The 26001-nt window shown below is 39.7% G+C and overlaps 1 protein-coding gene across 1 annotated transcript in view; it reads left to right on the forward strand.

Annotated features, from left to right (window-relative positions):
- EXOC2 (exocyst complex component 2) overlaps positions 1–26001 on the forward strand; it is a gene marked incomplete at both ends in the record, with an annotated part of 122401 nt that overhangs the window by 85916 nt on the left and 10484 nt on the right. The window contains one exon of the mRNA XM_082015211.1: positions 25371–25426. Coding sequence (XP_081871337.1) covers positions 25371–25426 — 56 coding nt within the window. The remainder of the gene's footprint in view (positions 1–25370; positions 25427–26001) is intronic.

The raw sequence follows: 26001 nt of genomic DNA on the forward strand, positions 1-26001 counted from the left end.
GCAACAGTGAAATCTAGTTTGGTTCTGTTTTCCTGTTTGAAACATTGTTCTGATTTAATCTACCATATTAACAGATTTAAAAGAGATGAAGGGAATAATGGGAAACATAAAGTTAATCAGTTGCCGAGTATGTTTTTAGAAATTTTTTTTTTTTTTTTTTGCATAATGGTCAATCTGCTAGTTCAGCGTACAAGGTTTTTTCATTTGTGTTCGTTCTTCTCTCTTTCAGTAGTAGGTTGTGTTTTGCTGAGTTTCTTTTTAAATTCTATTTTAAATGCATATATTTTGTCTTAGTCACCTGACAAAATTAGTCTCTGTGATATCTTCTGAATTCCAAGCCTATATTCCTTTGGAGGGTGAACAAGGTGGTTGTGATACTCTGAATTTGGATAGAAAAGATTTCTGTGTATTGAAGGTTGTGCAGTACAAGCAAAAGTAGCTGTAGTATGTGGGCATTCAGTCTTTTAGATTATTAATACGAACTTATGCATGCAAATTTCAAATTATTTTTAATAATGTGGGAAGGTTCATTATATTTTATTTGCTTACATATAGAAAAACTAGATAAACTTGAGACTATAGTAAGTGTGGATTTGTTTACCACACAAAAAGTGGATGATCGTTTATCTTTCTGAGGAATTCAGATGTGGTGATCTCTTTTCTTAAATTATTTTTTAAATGCTGGCTGCTGTGTAGTCTAGCCAACATTCACTCAAAGTTCACACCGTACAGAGTTGCAGAGGTTAGTCTAATAATATTAAAAGATGTATCTTCTGTGTTTCGCTGGTGTTGTCAGGTATTGGGTGGGTTTTTTTCTGTAGTGGTATTTAAAATTTCACATTGCATTGAAAGTTTCAGGTGATTTCACACTTTCAACTGAAAGTTCATTGTTTGTGGTTTTTTAGATATTCATTCTGTACTTGGCATAAATTGAATATAGTAGAGTTAAATCTGAATTCTTATTTGGTATATTAAGGGAGCATTGTTTGAAACATTTCAAATATATCAAATGCCCCTCTTACAGTAAAAGACTAAGTGTGTCAGATCTGCTAAATCAGATTTGATGTATTTGTCACATCTCTTATCTGTTATTTGTCTAATTTAAAAATCTAATAAAAAAACTTCTAATGGCAATAGCCTGATGAAAAGGTACTCAGCAGTTAAAAATGAAATATCAAAAGGCATATTTAATTTGTAGTTACACAGCGACATACTTGTCAACCCTAACTTTTCTTCTTTTGTTTATTTTGGGGCACCAGCACCCTGCTTACATGAAAGATGACAAGTGCATTTACATCTTAAAAACATTTCGATATAGTAGAAATTTTATTTTTTTTTTTTTTAGAAATAGGCAATTACTTTTTGACTGAAATGTGCAAAATAGTTTGGTTTGAAATCTCTGTAACCCTTTAGATTTCTTCTAACACTTCAAATGGATGGCTTCAGAATTATCTTTCTAAATGTGTAGATGATTTTGAACTCCAACAGATCACAAGCTATTGATGCCCTGTGCTTAGGAATTGTCTGTCTTTTTTATGCTTTAGTAAGGCCAAATTCTGCTATTTTTATGCAGGGATATAGCGTACCAGTGAGTCTTTGTATGTGAACAGGAGGAAAAAAATTATGCTTTTTCAGTTCATTGCATATTAGAAATAAATGCCATAATACTTTAAAAAAGTGTTCTGCGTTGGCAAATAAAGTTGCTAAAGGACTTGTCAGCTGTGCCTTTTTGTAACAAAATGACAGCTGTTTGACTGTTCGTGACACAGTCACAGTTATATTCCGCTAGCTAGTTATTTTCTTATAGTTACTGGAGTGGAAGGAGAGGGTACAAGCCTTACGTGTCTTACAGCTTGCCCATTCTTGCATTGCATATCATTGTATTTCATTTTCTTGCAGTGTTTCTCAGGTTGCAGTTTAGAGTGCCCAAGGGGTTCGGTGTTGGTGAGAGTGACAACATTAGCTACTGAAAAGGGAACTTACTCTTAACTTCTAGTAATTGTAGCAGCAAAGTGATTTTTTTTTTTTAATTTCCTTTCCAGCAGGTAAGTATAAAGTATAGCTGGCTCTCTTTTCTACATCCTGGAAGAACTGAGCTGCAGCAAGCTCATCCAGGACATGCGAAGGGAAGAAAGAAAGAAAGAAAGAAAGGGGGAAAAAAAAAAAAGATTACATAAACACAGGGCTGCACAAAAGGGAATCAGCACTTGAACACACATCTGTGTATCTGTGCGGGTGTGTTATGCTTTTGTGGAGAAACTTTTTGGAACACCAGAGTGTTCTTATACACCGTACTCTAAGTTGTCCAGTTAAAATACGCTATTATTCATTCAAACTAACTGCATTTGCAACATGTATTAGTAAATTGATCTTTTGTCGTTATAGTAAGGAAATGTTAACTACATTTGGTATCAACAATCAAATTTTTATTAGGATGAGTTGAATTCAGCATCCTTAAATGACCTGTTCAACCAGCAAGTGTAACAATCCATGTGTTGTATGACTGCAGTTCTTGTATTTGGTTTACTACATGTAATTCTTCAGAGTAGAATGCTGTACTAAAATTTCAAAGTCAGGGGTTATTATATTATAGCCTTTCAAGTAGTTTCGTAAAAAAAATTAATTTGCTGCTTGAAATATAAGCAAAAATTTCACTGTATGTTTCAAAGTACCTTCATTAGTGTAACTTCATTTTTAACCTCAGGTTTTTCTTCAATTTCACTCTCAGACATTCAGGTTTTGTTGTTTCTTACTTCCAACAACAGTGAGATTTCTTAAATATATTACATTGGTGTCTGAACTGTAAATATTAAGGATCATTCCAGCTGCTGAAATGTAATGGACGTTGTACCCTCTCTGTACTTGGAAACAGTTGCAAAAGATCAGAACGGGAGAAGGAACTGTTTCTCCAGCTTCCTGTAGTTTCTGTCAACAGGTTATCTTTAACTTCTGACTATTACAGAAATCCCGGTAGAAACTGGCCTGGAGAGACATTGCATTTGCTGGTCCCTACCCACCACATACTGAGTTGCACTTGCATGTAGTCTGCTGGAAGTATAACACGGCAGAGAGGAAACAGTCTAGGAGGTTCCTGGAGTGTGTGGAGGATAACTTCCTGACACAGCTGGTGAGTGAGCCCACCAGGGGAGGTGCCTTGCTGGACCTGCTGTTTACAAACAGAGAAGGACTGGTGAGAGATGTGGTGGTCGGAGGCCGTCTTGGGCTTAGCGACCACGACATGATAGAATTCTCAATTGTGAGTGAAGTAAGGAGACGACTCAGCAAAACTGCTATCATGGACTTCCGGAGGGCAGACTTTGGCCTGTTCAGGTCACTGGTTGAGAGAGTCCCTTGGGAGACAGTCCTGAAGGACAAAGGGGTCCAGGAAGGCTGGACAGTCTTCAAGAAGGAAATCTTAAAGGCGCAGGAGCAGGCGGTCCCCATGTGCCGTAAGAAGAGCTGGCAGGGAAGGCGACCGGCCTGGCTGAACAGGGAGATTTTGCTGGGACTCAGGGAAAAGAGGAGAGTTTATCACCTCTGGAAGAAAGGACAGGCAACTCATGAAGAGTACAAAGATCTCGTTAGGTCAAGCAGGGACAAAATTAGAAAGGCAAAAGCCCAGCTAGAGCTCAGTCTGGCCACAGTCGTAAAGGATAATAAAAAATGTTTTTACAAATATATTAACAACAAGAAGAGAGGCAAGGAGAATCTCCATCCCCTACTGGATATGGCGGGGAACATTGTCTCCAAGGACGAGGACAAGGCTGAGGTACTTAATGCCTTCTTCGCCTCAGTCTTTAATAGCCACTCCAGGTATCCACAGGATATTCAGCCCCCTGAGCTGGAAGACGGGGATGGAGAGCACAATGTACTCCTCATAATCCAGGAGGAAGCAGTCAAGGACATGCTAAGCCACCTGGACATCCACAAGTCTATGGGGCCTGATGGGATCCACCCGAGAGTACTGAGAGAGCTGGCGGAGGAGCTTGCCAAGCCACTCTCCATCGTTTATCAGCAGTCCTGGTTAACAGGGGAGGTCCCAGAAGACTGGAGGCTTGCCAATGTGACGCCCGTCTACAAGAAAGGCCGGAAGGAGGATCCTGGGAACTACAGGCCTGTCAGCCTGACCTCTGTTCCAGGGAAGATTATGGAGCGGTTGGTTTTGAGAGTGCTCACAGGGCATCTGCAGAACAGCCAAAGGATCAGGCCCAGCCAGCATGGGTTCATGAAAGGCAGGTCCTGCTTGACCAACCTGATCTCCTTCTATGACCAGGTGACCCGCCTAGTGGATGAGGGAAAGGCTGTGGACGTTGTCTACCTGGACTTTAGTAAAGCCTTTGACAGCGTCTCCCACAGCATTCTCCTGGAGAAACTGGCGGCTCGAGGCTTAGACGGGTTTACTCTTCGCTGGGTGAGGAACTGGCTGGATGGCCGAGCCCAGAGAGTTGTGGTGAATGGCGTTAAATCCGGCTGGCGGCCGGTCACGAGTGGTGTTCCCCAGGGCTCGGTTCTGGGACCAGTCTTGTTCAATATCTTTATAGATGATCTGGATGAGGGAATTGAGTGCTCCCTCAGTAAGTTTGCAGATGACTCCAAGCTGGGCGGGAGTGTTGATCTGCTGGAGGGTAGGAGGGCTCTGCAGAGGGATCTGGACAGGCTGGATCGATGGGCAGAGGCCAACTGTATGAGGTTTAATAAGGCCAAGTGCAGGGTCCTGCACTTTGGCCACAACAACCCCATGCAATGCTACAGGCTTGGGGAGGAGTGGCTGGAGAGCAGCCCGGCGGAAAGGGACCTGGGGGTGCTGGTTGACAGCCGGCTGAATATGAGCCGGCAGTGTGCCCAGGTGGCCAAGAAGGCCAACAGCGTCCTGGCCTGTATCAGGAATAGTGTGGCCAGCAGGAGCAGGGAAGTGATTGTGCCCCTGTACTCGGCACTGGTGAGGCCGCACCTTGAATACTGTGTTCAGTTTTGGGCCCCTCACTACAAGAAGGATGTTGAGGTGCTGGAGCGTGTCCAGAGAAGGGCAACGAAGCTGGTGAGGGGTCTGGAGCACATGTCTTATGAGGAGCGGCTGAGGGAACTGGGGTTGTTTAGTCTGGAGAAGAGGAGGCTGAGGGGAGACCTTATCGCTCTCTACAACTACCTGAAAGGGGGTTGTGGCGATGAGGGTGTTGGTCTCTTCTCCCAAGTAACTAGTGATAGGACAAGAGGAAATGGCCTCAAGTTGCGCCAGGGGAGGTTTAGATTGGATATTAGGAAAAATTTCTTCACTGAGAGGGTGGTCAGGCATTGGAACAGGCTGCCCAGGGAGGTGGTGGAGTCGCCATCCCTGGAAGTGTTCAAAAAACGTGTGGATGTGGCGCTTCAGGACATGGTTTAGGGGACATGGTGGTTCTGGATTAATGGTTGGACTTGATGATCTTAAAGGTCCTTTCCAACCTAGTGATTCTGTGATTCTGTAGACTTTATCATATATCTTCTTGTACTTCCACACGCTTCTTGCATGCAAGATTCTCTGCTGCTAATTTTAAATAGAGTTTTTTGTTGGCTGGTCTCAGCAGACTCTAGACTTCATGTGTGCAAGCATGCAGTAGAAGTTCATCTGCAACTTAACTATTTTGTTTCTTATGCTTTCTGTTGCTTTGCGTGTCTGCCTTCACTCACAGTTCCGCTTTATAGCGCTTTCTGCTATTAAGCCTACCAGTAGTAATTTACTAGACTGTCATCCATATCTCTCCCAGCTTCTGGCAATACAGTGTGGCATTAAGCTCCAAAAACATTTTATCTTCCAGCTTTTCATGAAAAATACTGAAAACCTGCATTCTTCTCAAACTGCAGAATTAAGTGGTCAGCAAATTTGTAAATTGCCTAATTAAGCAGGGTGTATTTTAAAAAGGGAAATAATATGATAGGGGAAAAATGCTTTCTCATTTGAAATTTTTGAAGGCTTCATTTACATTGCTTGAGGGATGGGAAGAACATGAGAGGAAAAGTCTTCTGTCTCTCAAAAGGAGTCTTCTTGTGATTCCTTGGTCAGACTGTATCCTAGTCTTGTTGTAGCTTGAGGATTGTGTCTGTTCACATGCCCTTTCGAACTGATGGTAGTAGAGGTCACTCCAATACCTAAATGAGATGATAGTTATCACAACTCCAGAGTATTTACTTACCATCAATGTCTGACAACTCAGAAGTCTCTTCTGTTGTCTAGACAGTTGTGGGAAGTTCATAGAATCACAGAATAGTTTGGGTTGGATGGGACCTTTAAAATTCATCTAATCAGGATACGATTGGCCTTACGGGCTGTGAGTGCACATTGCCAGCTCATGTCCAACTTTTCACCCACCAGTACCCCCAAGTCCTTCTCAGCAGGCCTGCTCTCAATCGCTTCATCCCCCAGCCTGTACTGATACCAGGGGTTGCCCTGACCTATGTGCAGGACCCTGCACTTGGCCTTGTTGAACCTCACGAGGTTCACATGGGCCTGTTCCTTGAGCTTGTCCAGGTCCCTCTGGATGGCATCCCATCCCTCGTGTGTCAGCCGTACCACTCAGCTTGGTGTCATCTGCAAACTCACTGAGGGTGCACTTGATCCCACTGTATATGTCTCTGATGAAGATACTAAACAGTACTAGTCCCAGTACAGACCCCTGAGGGACACCACTCTTCACTGATCTCCGTCTGGACATTGAGCTGTTGACACTACCCCCTGGATGCAACCATCCAACCATTTCCTCATCCACCAAACAGTTCACCCATCAAATCCATATCTTTCCAATTTAGGGAGAAGGCTGTTGTGGTGGACCATGTCAAAGGCCTTACAGAAGTCCAGATAGACGACATCAGTAGCTCTTCCCTTGACAACTGGGATACTCCGTCATAGAAGGCCACTAGGTTGATCAGTCAGGGCTTCCCCTTGGTGAAACCATGCTGGCTATCTTGAATCACCTTCCTGTCCTTAGCATAGCTTTTAGGAGGATCTGTTCCATGACCTTGCCAGGCACAGAGGTGAGCCTGACAGGTCGGTAGTTTCCAGGATCCTCCTTTCTACCCTTTTTAAAAATGGGTGCGATGTTTCCCTTTTTCCAGTCTCCAGGGACTTCACCTGACTGCCAGCACTCTTGCAGTCATGGAGAGTGGCTTGGCAACTACATCAGCTAGTTCCCTCAGGATTTTGGGATGCATCTCATCACGTCCCATAGACTTGTGCATGTTCAGGTTCCTCGGGTGGTCTCAAACCTGATTTTCTCTTACAGTGGGAAAGACTTTGCTCTTCTGGTCCCTGTATTGCAGGCCATCCCATCAAGAGGTGTGGGAAGAGACACTGCCAGTGAAGACTGAGGCAAAGAAGTTGTGGAGTACCTCAGCTGCCTTCTCATCCATTGTTAGCAGTCTGTCAGTCTTGCTCATCACGGGGGTTATGCTTGCTTTGATCTTCCTTTTCTGGCTGACATACCTGTAGAAGCCCTTTTTATTATTCTTTGCATCCCTTGCCAAGTTCAGCTCCAGCCGCGCCTTGGCCTTCCTGACCCCATCCCTACACAACTGGGCAGCATCCCTGTACTCATCACGCAATACCTGTCCCTGCTTCCACTGCCTGTGCGTTTCCTTCTTGCCTTTTAGTTTGCCCAGCAGGTCTCCACTCAGCCATGGTGGTCTCTTGCCTTCCTTTCCTGATTTCTTACACCTGGGGATCGAGAGCTCTTGCACTCTGTGGAAAGCATCCTTAAAGATCTGCCAGCTCTGTTCTGCTCCCTTGTCCCCGAGGGCAGTTTCCCAGGGGGTCCTATTGACTAACTCCCTGAAGAGCTGGAATTTTGCTTTCCTAAAATTCAGCGTCCTGACTTTACTCTTCGCCTGCCCCATATCCCTCAGGACTGCGAACTCCACCAGTGCATGATCACTGCAGCCCAGGCTGCCTCCAATCTTGACATCACCAATTAGCTTACTTGTGTTGGTGACCAACAGGTCCAGTATCGCAGCCCTGGTAGTAGGGCGCTCTATTACCTGGCTTAAGAAGTCATCCTCAATGCACTCTCCTGCATTACCTACCGTGCTTACCATGCTCTTTTCTAGCAGACGTCAGGGTAGCTGAAGTCCCCTAGCAGGATGAGTCTTTTACTTGTCTCCAGTTTGGCATTTCAAGGGTCAGTTTGATCTTTACCTGGGAAACTTGTCATGAGTTCAGCATTTTCTAGACCACATAGTGTTAGTTTGCAGTCTGTCTCTGGAGGTGGCCATGTGTTAATGTCAACAACCTTTTTTTTTTTTTTTTTAAACAAGGAACGCTAAAAATTTTTTTAGACCCTCAAGTACACTCTCTGAGAAACAGTTATTTTAATGTTATTTAGTATTTTTATAACTCTCTTTGATAATAGCATCTGATCTCTGCATTGCTCAAAGCATAAAATTAATCGGGGATTGGAATCAATGATAATGCATAGAAGAAAAAGGGCAAGCATAATTTTTTCCTCTTCCAGCACCCCTTATTACATGCATGAATGAAGGGATATCCACACAATTTCTCTACTGCCCCAACCCCTTCAATAGAACGTAAGTAGTCATAAATCATGTCTTCAGCAGAACAATACTCAGTGGTCTAACTTGTTGGCATAGAGAATGCTTTCATGTTTGTTTTGCATTTGATAGGCACAAACACCATCTTAATGTTTACTCTTTGGTTTACTGATTACTTTGTGTGCCCCAGTGTTGCTGGAATGAGGCAGGAAACAGTTTTGGAGCAGTGGCAGGTTGGGTTTGCAGGATTGGATAAGTGAGTAGAAATGGATGGATGGAAGGATGGGAGAGGAAGAACTCGGTGACACTTCAGATGGGTTTGGGATCCAGAACTGAAGACCAGGCGGATGAGGGAGGTGTGATAAGATCATAGTATAAAAAGCCAAAAGCTTAGAACTCCGAGTCAATATTATTTGTTTTTATTTGATTACTAGTTTGATTATAAGCAAAAAAAAAAAAAAATTAAAATTAAAACCTTGATTTTGAATTAGGTGTTTGAGGGGCTCAGTATTAGACTGCTCCTTCAATCATTACCCTTAGAAACTAGATTTTTATTATCTTGGTAATGCTCAAGGTAGTTTCTGCAGCAATCTCTTAACAAACTGAGGTGTAATGAAACAAGTAGAGTGGGGAAAGTAAGTCACACAAAAAGTAAAATTACCTGTAGCTGCAAACTGTGATACTGGGTCTGTCCCAGACTCCTTAGTTAGGCTTTTTAGCTTGGACTTCCTTTCTTCCTACAAAGATTTATTTCCACAAGTGTGCTTAGTGTAGATGCTTTGCTATTTCTCATGTAATATCCAGTTGGGTAATGTTTGCTGCTAAGAGATCTTGGGACTGCTCTCTTCTTGTACCCAGAACAGTTTTAGAGTCCCTTTGGCAGTCGCTAGCCAGCTTCCAAAGGGATTCCTGCTTGCACTGCGGTTGCATGGCTGTCAATTAGTGTGTGTGTCTTGGCCTGCTGTATTGACAGAACTAATTTTTTACTATAAAACATTCATATGCTGAGAGATTAAATGTATTCTCAGGGTCACCTGTTTTTTAATTTTATATTTAAATGTATTTGCTCACTTGGAACAGTTGCATTTTTCATATTGTATTGGCTAATACATACAACTACATTTCCTGTTGTGAGGTTGTCAGTGCTGCAGACAGGATCCTTTGGAAGACAAGCCATCCATTTTAAAAGTTGGGTTCAAGGCAAACCAATACGCTGTAGGAACTGTGGAACTTTAAACTGGGGAAGAGTTTATTGAATCATACTGAGGTCATAGTCACAGTTTCAGAAGACAGAGTGTGCATGGGAGCATGGTGAGGTCAAGAAGCATTTACAGATCATGATTAATATTTGGAAAATTTTAGTGTGGTGTTGTTACCTACTTACAGGTGGCTGTGGCTCTCATTTAAGGCTAATGGTTGATCTGTAGCAGAAGTTTGTCTGCTGCTGTTCGTAGCTAAGTCATAGTCCTCTAGCTTAAGCTATAAAGGATCAGAGTTTTGTGTGTGATATTTCAATTCAAAGTCCCAAGTTAAAACTTTGCTGTTGGTCTAAGTAAACTCAGCTGTATCAAAATTACCAGACTTGTTTGTGCAGGGAGCTGCCTCTGTGGGTTCCTATCATCCACACTATTGTGCCTAGGGAATGGTTTTGTCTTGTTAACCTTTAGCATGTAGCTACTAGTTAGAAACAATCCATAACAGTGTGTGTTCTGCCCTGATAAAGGTGCTTAGCGTCTTGTGGTGGCAATTCTTCAAGCGCCGTACAAAATACAGCGTTACAGTACCTCATGTACCACCTGTGCAGGTGCAGAGGATCATCTTAAAATACCTGGGGTTTGCCCCAGACAACTCAGCAGGGGAGTCCAAAAGCCTTGATGCCCTTTGTGAACTGACCAGTGGGTTTACTTTCTTGGTTATGGTTTGAAACATTGCATAAGAGCTTTTTGGTAAAGTGTAAAACAATACTGAATTCAAGATGAAAGAGGAGTAATAAAAACAATTATTTTCTAATCCCTGAATGTCTGCAGTAGTTAAGGGTGCTGTAGTCATTAACATTTTAAAAACTGATGAAAACACAATGTCCAAAATGTATCTTGCCACTGGACAGCTAAAATAGAGTTGGAAAATAGCTGTCTGCTCAGTGCTTCAGTAACACTTTCTGGCCAGGGGTGTGTGCGTGTTTTAAAGTTGAAAATTTTAGTGTAACAAAAAGTCTCGGCTTTCTAGACACAATTTCTATACAAAATTCGGCCTGGAGCGTATTCCCTCTGTAGCCAAGTTATCAAGCCCTTGAACTCTTACTTTTAAAGTGGGAAAATATGATAGACTTCTAACAGTACAGCAGATCCATTGTAATAAAAAGCATTTCATTAGCTTAAAATTTCTTTACACAACGAATAGCAATTTAAATTTAATGAAACACTTAAACTTTATTGATGTGTGGATGAAATTACAGTGTTGGACTTGTTCAACGGTTGAAGTAATTCAAAATTATTAGAAGCCTTTACTTTGAACTGTGAAAAATCTTAAGCTTTCCAGTTATTGTGGGTCACTCCTGAGTCCAGATAGCTTCCAAATGTTAATTTTGAACTTGAACAATTTTTAAGGATCTATTGTTCAGGTCATGCAAAGACATTCTTCATTTCAAGTCCATGCCCTTTTCAAAATGCTGTAGGGATTCAGTGAAACTTGGAAGTTAAAAACTATGAAATAGTAACACTGGAAGTCAGTGCAAGTTCTCACCTTCACTCTAATAAATAGGTTAAATATGTGGTCTCACTGAATACCGTACGTGCCTCACAACAATTTTTGTTCTTTTTCCTAGCAGAGGGCAGTAAGGTTTGTTGTTTGTTGCTTTGGCTCGGTTATTGGGTTTTGCTTGGGTTTGGAGTTTTTTAGTTTGTTGTTGCTGTTTGTTGTTTTGGGTTTTTTTACTGCAAGAACCTCTCCAAAAGCTGCTGTGATCTGGTTCCAGCTCATGGCTTATTTAAACAGGCAGATAAATAAAATTCTGCAGGAAATTGAGCTTATGGCAATTTTTAACGTACATTTAAGGTATATTCTTGTGATTAATTATTACTGATTTGCTGATCTACATGTGTTTGGCTGCAGTATGTGGTGTGGTTTTAAATACATACGTTGGTAGAAGTAAGGACTGGCTGAAAGTCAAAGTGATGACTGCCTCTTCAAGGTCATCGCAAGTTACCAAGTCTGTGAAAAAGAAACTAGAGTTTACCATAGGACTCAAATGTGAGAATTTGGTGAAATGAAGCAGAGCACTACCTTCTACTGTGTCTTCCAAAGAATCCACCACATCTGTAACCAAAGTCCCGTTCTTCGATTAGATCTTTCCCATGACTCAGTATTTCTACCGTGCCTACAAAATACTGCTACCTACTAGTGTTTGCTTGTAAGCTAATACCCTAGCTTTGGTTGCCAATTTGCTGAATTTAGTTACTAAGGACAAATGAAAACTCCATCTATCCACAAATGGTACACAAAGAATTTGGAAGAAAATATGTAAAAATGTTAACAGCCAGTCCTGTGGTTTCTGACTGACTGCTTGCATTTTTTGAGTTAAGAACATTCACAGACCTTTACAGAATCAGGTTCCAAAAGTATTGCGTTTTTTATATTATGTCTGTGTTGCCTGCTTGTTACAATTGCACTTCTGATATAATTCAATAGAAATAGCAACTTTTTAAAAAGAAAAAAATTATTAATTGTACTAACGAAACTATACTGTAAAAGACAGGAAAATTGTATATCTTATTGCTGTTAATAATCTTTGAAAGTGGTGCTTTGAGCAAAAAGTTTCTTACTTAAAAAAAAAAAAAAATCTCTTTTAAAAAGTCCATGCTCTACTTCCTTTTGCCAAGTTTGCCTTTTCTTTTACTTACCAAAGTATGTCTGTCTTAAGTCACAGTAATAAACATGGGACATGTTTCACTGGTGACTAAGTTTTTTTCTGCAGCTTGAAGGTTAGACAGATACAAGACATAACTGGACACTAGAATTATTAGTGTCTGTATTGTTCCAAATACTTTCTTTGTGAAATTGCTGTCTTTTGGATCAGTTGGCTTCAGTTTTCTCGTTTCTTATAATAATAATATTTGAGTGACAACCAAAGTAAATTCATAAACATAGTATATCTCTAAGCCCATTCTTCGTTTATGAAATTGCTGTCATTTTGCATATGACAGGCTATTATTACAGTACCAGTGACTTCAGGAATTATGAGAAGAACACACGGTTTCCTGATTGAGTCTGTATTTTGAAAGGTTTTAATAATTTTAGGTTTTATAAAATCATGAAAGGACACCTTCAGGGTGCCTTAAAAATGATGTGTTTGAAAGAAATAAATGAATATTCTTGAAGACTGTGCTTGGTTTGTGTTAATGAAAGGAAATATTGCTTGGAATTTTTGGATTCAACTGTTCTTAGTTTTGATAGAGATGTTGATTTTTAGTATACCTTACAATTAAAGAAGTGATGTGCTTTTCCCATTGAATTGGTCATTCTATATCTTTATGGTGCATACAGCTACCTTCTTTTATCTGTGAAGCACATCTTTTTAAATTGATGCTTCTTGCCATTACATAAATCCTCCTCTATTAGGATATCGGGGCGGGGGGGGCAGTCTGAAGGGGTTAGTCTGTGCTGCTGACTTCGACCCCCCTGACACCGCTGGATGTGTGACTGGGCATTTACCTACACATCTGTAAAGTGAGAGATGTGTCTGGGTTGGCAAGGACCACCAAAACGATGAGTTATCACACACAGGCTTTTTGAAGCCTATGTCCAAATTGTGAAGAGGTACAATTGGTTTCCTTTTTTCCTAATTCATTTTCGTAATTCTTCACTTGTGAAGAATTTGGAAAATGCTTTAGGTAAATGACAAACAGGGTACTGTACTGGAAACAATACTAGTACCAGGCTTCAGAAGAACGTAGGTACTAGTTTTACAAGATGATACTCTTAGCATGTCCACCAACCACCAGCTGCTCTGTACCACAGTTTCTCTGTTTTTCTTAAATCTCAAAAAAACTCAACCAAAAAAAAAAAAAACCACCAAAAACCACCCCAAAAAAACCCAAAGAAACAAAGAGAGCTTTTAAGCAGCAGAGCAGTTTCTTGGTCAGCATGCTCTAACTTTATTTCATGAGAAAACTGTTGATGCAGATGGCTTTTTTGAAAATATGTCCAATATATATCAAATATATACTAAGCTGTCTGTCCCCTCTTACATGCAATATTGTGTCATGCCTCTGTGTTTCTCTTGCTCACAGACATTGGAAACTTAAGAATGTTCTGCAGACAGAAAACAGCCATTAAGTTCCGACTCTGCCAGATTTCCTGGATATATACAGAAGGATCTCAATCCCTCCTTCCAAACTGCTAAAATCAGTGGGAACCCAGTCATAGCAGGGTTGTGTGCCCTGTTGATTTTTCAGCATCTTACATGTTGGTTATTAACACTCTCTGCTTTATCAAAAGAAAATCCTTCAGCTTTAAAATTGTTCTTATAGTGGAAATCTAGTGATAATAGAACTTGTATACATAATGCTATGACTATTATATGCTGAAATTTCTGGGAGGCAGAAGGATGGAATTTTTAAAAAATTTTCCTTGAGGAGAATGAAGCAGTATTTGCTTAGGAAGCCATCCTATAGCTAATGAATTGCTGGTAGAAAAAGTTGAGGCATTCTTAGATATATTCATTTTCATATCAAGAAGGAGAGTTTGTTATATCTAAGAATGTCACGCATAAATTTCGTTCTTCAGAACCTATTTTTCCCACTCAGGAAGAACAGTGGTTTTGTTTGGGATAGTATATATTATGTTGTTGTTGGGTGAAACATCTTTTCTTGTAGTGCAATATTTTTCATCTACCTCAAACCAGCTACTTTAAATATGATAGTTGTGATTATTTGATAATGCTGGGTTTCCCCTTAAGTCAAACATATATAGCCACTTGAATTCAACCAAAAAAAGACTCAACAGCCCCGACACTGTTAATGCTGAAGTAGAAACAGGAATATATTTTTTTAAGTGCTGCTAAATCTGTAGGGCAGCAATCCACATGCTGTTTGGCTATGAAGTGTTTGTATTCTTATTCTGTCTCAAGGTTGCATTTATTGGTTACAGCCACATGTTGATGGGGCAACTGTGCATGTAGAGCACTGTTTAATGGCTGTAACTGTGCCAGTTAAATGACAACAAAAAGAGAAGTTTCTGTGGGTCATATATCTCAAGTACAGGGCTCAGCTAAGGGTCATTGATGCATTTGTTTACAAGTGGTGACTGAGGTGAGCTGATACCTGTGCATGCTTAGATGAAGAGGTATGGATGGCTATAAGCCGCAAAGTAGTGTTGGTTTTGTTTTGTTTTGTTTTTTACATTAGTGAGTAGGCTTTTTTTAGGTTTAGTGGGTTTTAATTTTTTTCATTTTGCCATTTACATTTCTTCTTACCAGATTAACAGGTTTAAATTTGGCTTGTTCTGCAATAATGCAAGTAATTTGAGAATCTTTATGGTTCAATTCTCAGCGTGGTATGCAGCATCCTTTGCTCATGACCTTCAAGTCTGGATTGGTAAATGGCCCTTTACACTTTGTTACTGTGTTTGACGGAAGAAATGAAGCATCTCTTAACAGAACTCTCCCAAGAAAATGCATGCATATCCAATTGCCTTTCAGCTACCTGCACATCATTTAAGTATTAGATGCTAGCAAACATCTCTTTTTCCTAAGTGAAGCACTATTGGGCTTCGCATTTCCTGTTGTAGTCTTTGGCCTTTAGAGGTTTTGCTCCTTATCTTCTTAATAAAGCAGATTATATTCTGTCCCAAGAGGCAGTGGACTTCAAAGTGTGCTAAGGATCAGAAAGCAATAAGTTTTTGGATTGCGGACTCCTTCAGCTATCCCTCGGATCTTCCTGGCAGTTCAGATGGAGTAGCTGAAAGTTCACAACAGCCTCAGAAGCTTCTTTTTTAAAGATGCCTTAGTTTGGGCTATGCACAAGGGTACAGAACCAGTATTACTCTCTTGGTATTCTCCTCTTGTAGACTGAAGTTCATGCATAGACAAAAGTATTAATCACAGTAGTGGCAGTCTTTAGAGCTCTTGCTACTCCAAGGCAACTGAAACACAGAAACTTTCAGGTTCTTTGAACATCATGACATAATTTCAGTTGCTTGTATTAAAATAGTTCAAAAACTACAAGTAATGTGGTCTTGAAAGCCTTCATGTTTAATGTTTTTGGAAAGTAGTTTTGTGGCTACTTGTGTCGAATCGTTCAAGTGACATTCACTGTGTTACATCAACATAGTCTTATGGCTGAAAATATGAGCAAGGCAACTAATTCAAAGATGGAGTTCTCTGGCCTTCAGATCTCAAAATATTTAGCTAGGTTCTGACTCTTAACGATCAGGCTCTGTCCTCCCTTGCTTCAGAACTGTGCCTTGTAAAAGCACTTTCCCACATCGATTACTGGTAATTTCTTCTTTAAATTTCAATTATCAATGACTATTTTTTAGGTCACTGCTAGTTCTCACAATTTTTTCTCTGCTGCCTAAGGCACTGTATATTTATAATTACCATGAGAAGAATTCAAGGAAACATTAATCTGATTCACAGTTTAATTAGTATGGAGCTAACAAGAACAATAGATTTATCAAAACATTTTCAGTTTTACCAAAACCGACCTGCTAATGAGCTATTTATAGCACACTTGTATCTATTTTTGTCAGTAGTCTAAGGACTGACTTAGGACAAATGGGTTAAAAAACAGGAAATGTGGTTAAATAAGTGTGTAATCTCTCCAGAGAGTTTCCAATTTGCCTACACGTTCACATTTTCTTCTGAATGTACTCTCAAAACAACACTAAGTACAGTACCTTGAAATCCATCTCTGTTTAAAGGAGGGAATGTTTCCAGCAATAGCAGGAAGTGGCCTAGTGAAAAATTTTACATTCTTGGTTACATTTAAATGAGGTTCTGGAGTCACTGTCTGTAAGTGGTGTTTGTTTTTTTCCTACTTTAATAATATTGGAGCGGTGTTATGACATTTCAGTTGGTTCAGGTGTATCATACGAATCCATAAAAGTCTGTGAATGCTGTAATTGTATCTTCGCTCTAGACTGGTTTTAAATAATTACTTTCCTCCAACTTTACCCTTTCTTTTACATGGGGCTGTATTTACTTGTTAATATAAAATGCACATATTTTAAAAAATACGTATAGATGTGTTTGGCGGTAATAAAAATAGTGTTATTAATCAGACTGCATAAACCTTATTGTGGAGTAAGGAATTTACTGAACATGATGATGTTCATTTAATTCTCTAAGAGGTCGTGTCCATATTTCTTCCTTTGGGCAATGCAGAAGCAATAACTAAATGAAAGCCATCCTTTGCGCTGCTTATCATTTGGGTTTTGACAGCTACTAATTATTAGCTTTTTTTAAAATCAACTTGAAAATTATTTGTGAATCAAAGCGACAAGGGCATATAATAAATGAATAAAGCAGCTTAAGTGATGGTAAAGATTATGACCTGGTAGAGTTCTATTTTTAGACCTACTGTCAGATATAAGTGTTCTGCTTTTAACATCCTACAAACAGTTTTCTAAAAGTGTCTTTATCCAGGGCAAACAACAAAGTGTCACAGAAAATACATTTTTAGTAATTAGGAAGAAACAAACAGGCTTGTCTAGCTACCTCAATTTAGAAAAGAGGCCGCTGGTAGTACCGGTATTTGAAGCTGATTTCCTATCAACTGTCTTTGAAGGGAGAAACCTGTGTGGTGTTGTAAAGAGTAGAGGTGAGCTCTTTGTTATGTCCATGGGGAAATTCCAAGTCACATCTCTACTTTTTTTTTTTTTTTAAACATCTGCGGGTTGTCAGGTTAGATGATATCACTGTGTGGGTGGGGACGCTTCAGTAAAATAGCATGACATACTCAGGTACCAGTGCTGTAGTCTGTGAAAGGCTCGTGTCTGCAAACAAGTTAGGTTTCTGTCTATTCCACGGTTAGGAGACTATCTTGAAATGTATAGGCTTCTTGGAAATTAAAACACTGCTTTTCTAAATGAGGTATTGCATGCGCTATAGTAATTGCAAATAGTAGCTAACTTTTAAAATTTTTTTCCAGAAACAGTATGTAACGTAGGGCATTTTCTTGAGAGGCAAATACAGTTTGTTCTAGAAACATATAAAGTTTTAGTTCGTAATAGAATCTTAATTATTTCAGCTAATTCCTGTGTTTGAATTAAACAGATTGTCAGTCACGTTAAATTGTCCCTGATTATAAATGTTAGATTTCTAAATATTTGGGGGGGGCAACACCTAGGTTTAAATCCATGCTCTTGGTCTTCATGGGTAGCAGGTGCCACCCTCTTCTTTCATGTCATCCTGGGCGCTTAGTTCTAAATCCAAACTGCTTGTGTATTTAATTTGTTTTCAAATCCAAGTTAAGTGCTCTGGAAGAGTCAATAAATAAATTTATTCCAAATAGCTTCACAATACCAACATAATGCAAGACATTTTTTGCTATATATACTTCATAGTTCTGTAGCCTCAGTCTTTGAAATATTTTACAGGTAAGCTATATTGTAAGTCATGTTTATTTGGAATTTTGTTCTTCATTTTAATTTTCACTTTTAGTCTGTGCTGCCTCTTGTTCATTTCTTGGATAAGAAGGTAGTTGATAGATAAAGCTTCATCATGCTCTGAGAGGTGTCAGGCAGTCATCTCTAGGTATCAGAAGCCTAGAGCTATTCTGTAGATCTCTGAAATTTGTGTACTAAGGTATGTCTGCACGGATTTTTTTTTTTTTTTTTAATTCTTCTAGCAACTTCTGCATACAGACAGCGCTGGCTACTCTGCTGACCTGCTGCAACCTCAGACAATGTTTCATATTTTAGTGTCTCTTCCCCCTCCTACCCATTCTGTCTTACCTGTTTGTATTTTTAGTTTTCAAAAAGAGATTACTTGATTTTAGTCGGAAGTTATGGGTTAGGTTAGATTGAAAAGTGAAATTCTGTGGTATGTGTCGGGCAGTCGGGTGACTTGGCTTGTCAGGGGGCATCCGTCTAACCTTGAAATCCCCAAGTAGGCTGCATGGGACGGGGCAGGACAGTGCTCGCTTGGTGTACTGCAGAAGCACAGTCTGCCTTTCCAAGCGCTGCACAAATGCAAATAATAGGCTGCCATCCCACAGGGCATCCTGCTAGCTTTTGTAACATGAGTCTCATGGAGGAAAAAAAGTCCTGACCACAATGGAAATCATGCTAAAATAATTGTAGTTAAGGCAGTTATTAAATATTGCTATTGCTTCAGCTGTGATGCAGCCAGAACCTAGAGGAAATTTAACAGTTAAAATCAGACTGTTTAAAGAAGTTACATGGCTTTGTGGATACCATTCATTAGTTTATTTTTTAATGTTCACTACACAGCACTGATTAACGACTTGCAGTAGATGCGTGCAGGTTTTTTTCCAGCAGTTTCATATAGCAGATTAAAAACTTAAAGAGGAGCTGCAGGAGCTTAACTGACGTACAGTTTAAAACATGTTGTGTGTGACTTGCTGTAAAGTTTGGTACTATGTATCTGAAACTTGGAGATTAACATTTCCAATATTGATTCAGTTAAATCTGGCAATAGGGTGTAATGTAATTGTAAACAATATATATAAAAATCTAAAAAACAGGTGCATTCCTTAGAGCAGATGAAATAATTTTTTTTTCCATTTATCCTCCTTTATGGGTTGTTATTCCTAAATTCTCTATCAGCATAAGCAAACAAAATGTCCAGGAACAGTCCAGTGTCTGTGGTGTGCAGCTAGATATGAAAAATACTGATCTCTTCTGATCATCAAATTCTGTTTGCTCTTATTTTTGAGGAAAGTTTTTTATTAAAAAATAATCAGGCAAAAAAAGTTTTCAGATTGATTGACTGTTACTGGCATAACTTACCAAACAGAATAATAAATTGTAAAAATACTGCATACCAAGTGGATGGTTTAAAATCTGAAACTTCAGACTCACAAGCATCAATTTTCCTAGCTCTACCAAGTCGTGTTCAAGCCTCAAGGCCAGCAAATTTAGTGCGCTCTTTTCAGAGACGCTAAGAAACATTGCTCCCGCCAGCAGCGGTTGCTTGCCCATGCAAGTACTGGCCTCCTACAGAGGCCAGAATGCTCTCTGTTGTTTCCTAAATTGGTGGCTCTGTGCCTACCCAAGACTCATTACTGTTTCAGTCCCTCAGAGCTTAGGTTTCTAGTAAGTCAGTCAACTCTGTCTTGAAACAAGACTGGTAGCTTGGTCAACATACAAAGAACCATTCATTTCTCTTTGATGAATCCTTCGCTTGCTTTGCTTTTCAAAAAAAAGCCAGAATTGAGTGACAGCTGTCAAACTGTAGAACTTCCTGCAGATGGCTTTTCTAACTCCTCCACAGAAGAGCAGCAGCTTTTAATATTCCTGCCTGATTTTTATGTGACACTGAATTTGCCTCAGAACTTTTTTTTTTTCTTTTGATTCTTCGTAGCCTCTCATCCTCGTGTCTGGTGTGGTTTATTGCCGATGAGCAGAGGTAGCTACTGGCACCACCTACTTTTTCTAAACAGTTATGTGCTTTTATCCTCCTCTCTTCTCTGCACAATATGCAAGCTGAAAGCCTTGTTCAACAAGCGGCAGCAGCCAGGTTAGTTCCCCAGTTGTCCACCTCAAATGAGGTTCCAATCTCACAAGAGTTAAAGTATGTCGAACCCAAGCTGTCTGGGTTAAAATTTCCTGTGTGTTTCAGTTGTCCTAGCTGAACTTCAGTTCATTCTTTGAACTCCTGAGTCTGCGGAAGATGTAAAAATGCTTGATGCTCATATCCTCTCTGTCTATCAAGTTACTCTAGAAGGACTGGGAACATTTGAAGACCTGTGTTGGCCTCTGGCACAGAAGAAGCATCCTGATGAGTTCAGTTTTACCGTGTGTGCAACTTTTGTTCTATTTGTGCATGCAAGTTTTGTAGCGTCTTTGTGTCTTAAAATTACACATACGGTATTGCAGTTCCAGCTCTTGCATGCTTATTCAGTCACTTTGGAGGTTTCGTAGTAGAATGCTGTCATCTAAGTACTTGAGGGAAACATAGCTCTGAGAACTACATGTGGGACATGTGTGCCACCTGAAGATCTCCTGAATGAGTCCTGCATTGGCAAGCTAGAAATTTAGTTTCCGTTACTCCTCAGAACCACAAATCTTTTTCCCTTCTGCTTTTCCCATAGTTCACACAGTCGTCCTTGCTACAGCTTTATTGTTAAAATTGCTTGTAAATGTCGATCTTCTGACAGATTTAATTTGTTTAAAAAAAAAAAAAAACAAAAAACAACTGATGTAAACTGGCGATTAAATTTAATGGATAATCTTGTTAGGTGTTTCACCAGTGAAAGGTACACTGGAGGGCCCAAAATTGGAAGGTGCTATTTTAAAGTTTCTGTCAGCCATTGTGATAGCTGATGCCTGAAACTGTCCTTCACTTTGATGTCTTAAGACTTCCCATCCCTTTTTCTTTAGAGCAGTATTGGGGCTTTGTTAGTGGCAGCTAGAATTCCAGCAAGTCAGAGTCTTTGGTGTTACAAACAGAGTGGGAGTGGAATGCATTTATGCTGTAACAGAATAATAACATTTTCTTGAGAGAGATTGCAAGGACTTGTTGAGACTTGAACACATTTCTGTCAGAAGCTATGGCAAGTCATTGTATTTGTGCTTCAATATGCTAAATAAGATGTATTTTAGACTTACGATTGTTATGTTTCACTTGATTAGCCTAATAGTTGCAACCTACAGTTACATGGTACATTAGTTTTCAGTGCTGTATAATAGGACTGGCAGCATGGTGTCCCAAAAACTGTAATTGCGTGGGCTGCTGAAGAGTCCTAGAGAAAGCTGCACAAAAATTCTATTCTAGACAGAATTTTTTTCATTTTGAAATGAATTTCACAACAAATTCACAGCTGGATGCCACTGCTTGTATTTCCAGTGAATCATACTCCAGAAAAGTAATACTTTGCTTCAACAAAGCCTACCACAAACAGTGCAGTGGTATAAATCAGAAACTGGATATTTTTTAATTGTAATTTTGCAAAATATAGTATAGTTATTAACTGTGCCTGCAGGTCCTGACATTCAGATATGTTTGGCTTTGTCACCACATGAAAAAATGAAAATCCTTCACAAATAAGAAAAAAAAAAAGAGAAGGGCTGGGGAGAAATACTCTGTTTACTTATGCTCTATTCATGATAGGAAACTGACTTTCTGGCAGCAGTGGTTGTCACAACACTGCATGTTTAATAGCATAGTGAGAGCAAACCTGTTACACAGTTACTTTTAATTTCCACCCTAAGTTTACGGATGGTCAATTCATTTATACCTTTCTTTCTTGTGCCAGTATTGTTCTTCAGCTTAGCCAGCTCTCCATTCTCTCCCTGTCTGTTTCCACTTACTGGCATTTTTGAACTGCAATTGCATCTTCTTTCCATGTTTGATTTGTTTAGCTTACCAAGGCAAGGTCTTTTAGACTTCTTAGATGCTGCAATTAAGGCAAGTACAGTGTCATAGACACAGACTGTCTCTAAACTGCATAGCTTTGCACAGTTTGTACCGAATATCTGCTCTTAAACTGCAAAACCTGTCTAAGAAACTGAGGAAATACTTGATCTTGTGCTGAGCCCCCTGATCCTGCAGTCATAGCAGGACTGGATCTGCTGTGAAAGGTCAGGAACACCTAATTAGTGCTACTGGGATTGCAAGAAATAATCTCCTTTAAGCTCTCGATTCACCCATTTGTCCTTGTATGTGGTACAAGGATGCAAGACAAAATATGTCTGCTTATGCCCTTTCTCTGAGATTTAAGTTAACAATTTTATCTTACAGCAGGGCTGGGCTAGCAATATGCAATACTAAGCTACTGTAACTTCATTTTTACCGTAGGTTCTACCTCAATTCCATTTAGTCAATTCATTCTGAATTTTTCAGTTAGAAGACATAAATTACTATGTTATATCTTAGCTGTGCACCACCAGGCAATGGTATTTAACACCTGGTGCTTATGTTGCTGACATTAGTATTTCATGCTTGTAGAAATTAACAGTACTTGGTTATGGTAACTCACTGACTGACTCTTTAAGAAACATGTTATGGAAGGTTTCCACAGGCATGGTTGATAGGCAACTTTTACTGGCACAGTCAAAAGTTGTTTAATTTGAGTGCTCTCAGCAGCATCAGACAGAATTAGCAGCTCCTATCCTGAGCCAAGTTGCATGAATACGTGAGAAGAGGGACACTACCACAGGAGCTTAGATGGGATGGGTGGAAAATAAGGATTCTTCACTGGAACCACATCACCCTTTTACACAACCAACCACAGAACGTGCTCTGGCGGTGCTCCCTGGAGAAGGGAGACCATCAAAGTCTTAATCATGTGCGGCATTTGTGCAAAAGTAAAAACACACAGTTTCCACATGAAAGATCGTACTGTCACAAGATGAGGCCGGTAGGCAGCCAAAAGCTGAATACCGCATAGATTTGCAGACCAAAATCAATGCTTTGCACCCTGAGGTTAAGTGCAAACAGTTCCCAAATTCACCCTGTACCTCTTGATGTGATTTGCATGCCACCATTTGGTGCCTGGTCAAGTTCTATTTGCTTGTGACACGTGATACAAATTTTGTCCTCTGTGATACGAAGCCTGCAGAGGATTTAAACTGGGGCAGAGTGAAATAGAAGGAGGAAAGCAGTAGAAGAGGAAAAAGGAAGGGGGTGTTGCATTTCCACATATACCTGTGGTCTTTTGGTGTGGTTCGAGTACTGGTGCATTCTTTGTTTTGCAGGTTACAGGGGAGGAGAAAAAAGAAGCTTCATAAAATTTCTGGTATTGCTCTATTTCTCCCTCCCTTCCTTCCTTGTTGCAAAAAATCCCTAAGATAACAAGAAATTATAAGCTTGCAACCTAGTATACTGTGCTGTTTGACTTGTCGTTGGTTTAGTTTAAATGGAAAGAGTGACTGAGATTTCTCAAGGAAAAGAAAACAGGTAGTGAGAAAAGGCTAGAAGAGTTTTGGAATGTGTGGGGAAAGGCTTGTATTTTTCTTTACCTTTTTCAGTTATTTAAATTTCTTCCAGAGTGAAAACAGAACATTCCTCTAAAAAAGTCTTGATTCTTTTTTATGTTCAGAAACCAAACTGCTTTCAGTGAGAGCAGTAAAATCATCTTTGACGCTTGCCTGTTTTGAAACAGAGACTATCTTGTACATGGGCCTGGGTGCAGAGCTCAGCTACATCCTGCTTGCACATGGAACAAGAGGCACTGTTCAACATCCCTCCTGTGATGCCCTCCAGGAAGCACCCTCCAATCTAAACTCCAGGCTGCATTGTGTTGCACAGTGTAGATGCAGGCGATGAGAGTGTTCATACATCATGCAAGAGGGGTCCTGTGGTCCTTTCGTCCTACTCTTATAAAATGTTTGTCCATAATTATCTAAGTAAGAAAGAACAAGTATCTCCTTTTTAGATCTTGAAGTGAGCTGTGGGACCAGTGGTTAAAAAAATGAGCACAACTGAGATGGCAGTTATGAGATGCTACTCTCTTCTCCCACAGAATAACTTATTTTGATTATCTCCAGTAACTCCTTTTAAAGCTGTTTTTCATAGCAGGATTAAGTTGCTGCATTGGAGGAAAGGTGGAGCAAGTAAGATGAACTGATTAAAGATTCACTTTGTAAATTTTTATAACAGCAGCCTTAATCACACTGTTCTCTGAGCTGTGTGGTCTCACCAGTCTTAGTCCACCAATTTGATCTTTTGCTGTTGATTGAATATACCGAAGGGAGTGATGGGGTCATTACACTTTCTCTGATTCATGCTAAAATAATTGAAAACAGAAGTTGAGGTCATGTGGATCGGTAACCCTCTTGTCATTACTTTGTGTTGCACTTCCAACATTTATGCATACTTTAATGAGTTAAATGCTTTCTAATTTGCCTTTGCCTACAAAGTCAAGTGCCCAGAAAAGCAAATGGGGCAATTTTAGGTTTTTGCCTATTTTAAATTTTGCACAATGGGAGTCCAGGTCTTTACTCCAGAATTACAGCAGCCTAGAGGACTAAAGAGGCTGTCCTAACTAAAGCATACCCTGCTGGATGTCCTTCTGTTTAGAATTTCCTTTTTAGTATAAATTGACAAACATTTCATATGCTTGGTAAATAAAATGCTTATTTGACTTCTCCACCCTCCCCAAGAGGAAATTTCTACTAAGGCATGACATCTCCTATAAACTGCCATGAGTAATATCTTCTGAACTGCTTTCGGAGAAACAAGAGTCCTTGCTGTCTTTACCTATAATAATAATAATTTACAGTCAGAGAAGCTGATAAAGTAGTAAGACTATTGTACAAACAAAACCCCTTGTCTTCTGTTTCTTTAGAACTTACCGAGCTGTAGTGCATGTTCTGTGCCATGGTATGTGTATTCTAGTAAGACATTCAGAATTTATTTTGTAATAATGGTAGGTTTTTATTAAATTGCAAAGTTGATGAAATGGGGTTGCCAGAGAAGAAGAATACTGAAACAGGAACCTGCTGGCTTTTTTTAACCTTTGCTGTAAGGAAATGTGCCTTTCTCCATTTGATTTGAAAAAGGAAATAGATTGGTGGTGTGGCTATGGAACTTTCTCTTTCTGCCTCCGATTGCAAAAGTACTAGTGAAAGAATGAAAAGAAAAAGTACAGCATTGAACAGGAGAATGTTATGGCTTTGTTGAGACAACAGAATGAAAGTCATTAATTATCCAGTTTGTTTTGTTTCAGGTGTCAGAAACTATTTGAAAGAAGCATTAGTGAATATCATTGCTGTGCATGCAGAGGTGAGAAAAACTTCAGATTGTTTCATGCTTACATTCATCTGAATAATTTCAGTGTACTTTGTGTGGTAGTTCCTGACTTTCATCACCCCTGGAAATTGTACCTCTGTTGACGTGACTTCATTGTAGATCTAAGTGCTTTGAGTTAGGTTTAGCCAACCAAATATGCAGCTGCTAACTTTAAGGGCAGAAAGACATGAACAGTTCCTGTTTATCCTCAGTAACACTCCATTACACCTTTTTGTTTCCGGTATCTGATGAAGAGGAAAGCCAAAGTCTAAAGCTCAATTCTTCCCTTTTCATGCAGATTAAATATGTCTATAGAGAGATATATAGATAGATATGATGCTCACTTTCGCTAATACACTTTATTTTCCACAACATATGAAAATGAGTTTGTGCTTTGCTTTGGAAGAAATGTCCAACGTATGCCACTCAGAGTGAAAAGCCTATGTACAAGAGTTCTTGTACATAGGCTAAAAAGTGGAAACCTAAAACTAGAAAGTTTTATAGTCTCTATACAGCACAAATTGTGTTTGAAATACTTAAGTAGGTAATGGCTTATGATAGGGAGTGCA

This window comes from Phaethon aethereus (assembly GCF_964289735.1).
Source record: "Phaethon aethereus genome assembly, chromosome: 2".
NCBI lineage: Eukaryota > Metazoa > Chordata > Aves > Phaethontiformes > Phaethontidae > Phaethon > Phaethon aethereus.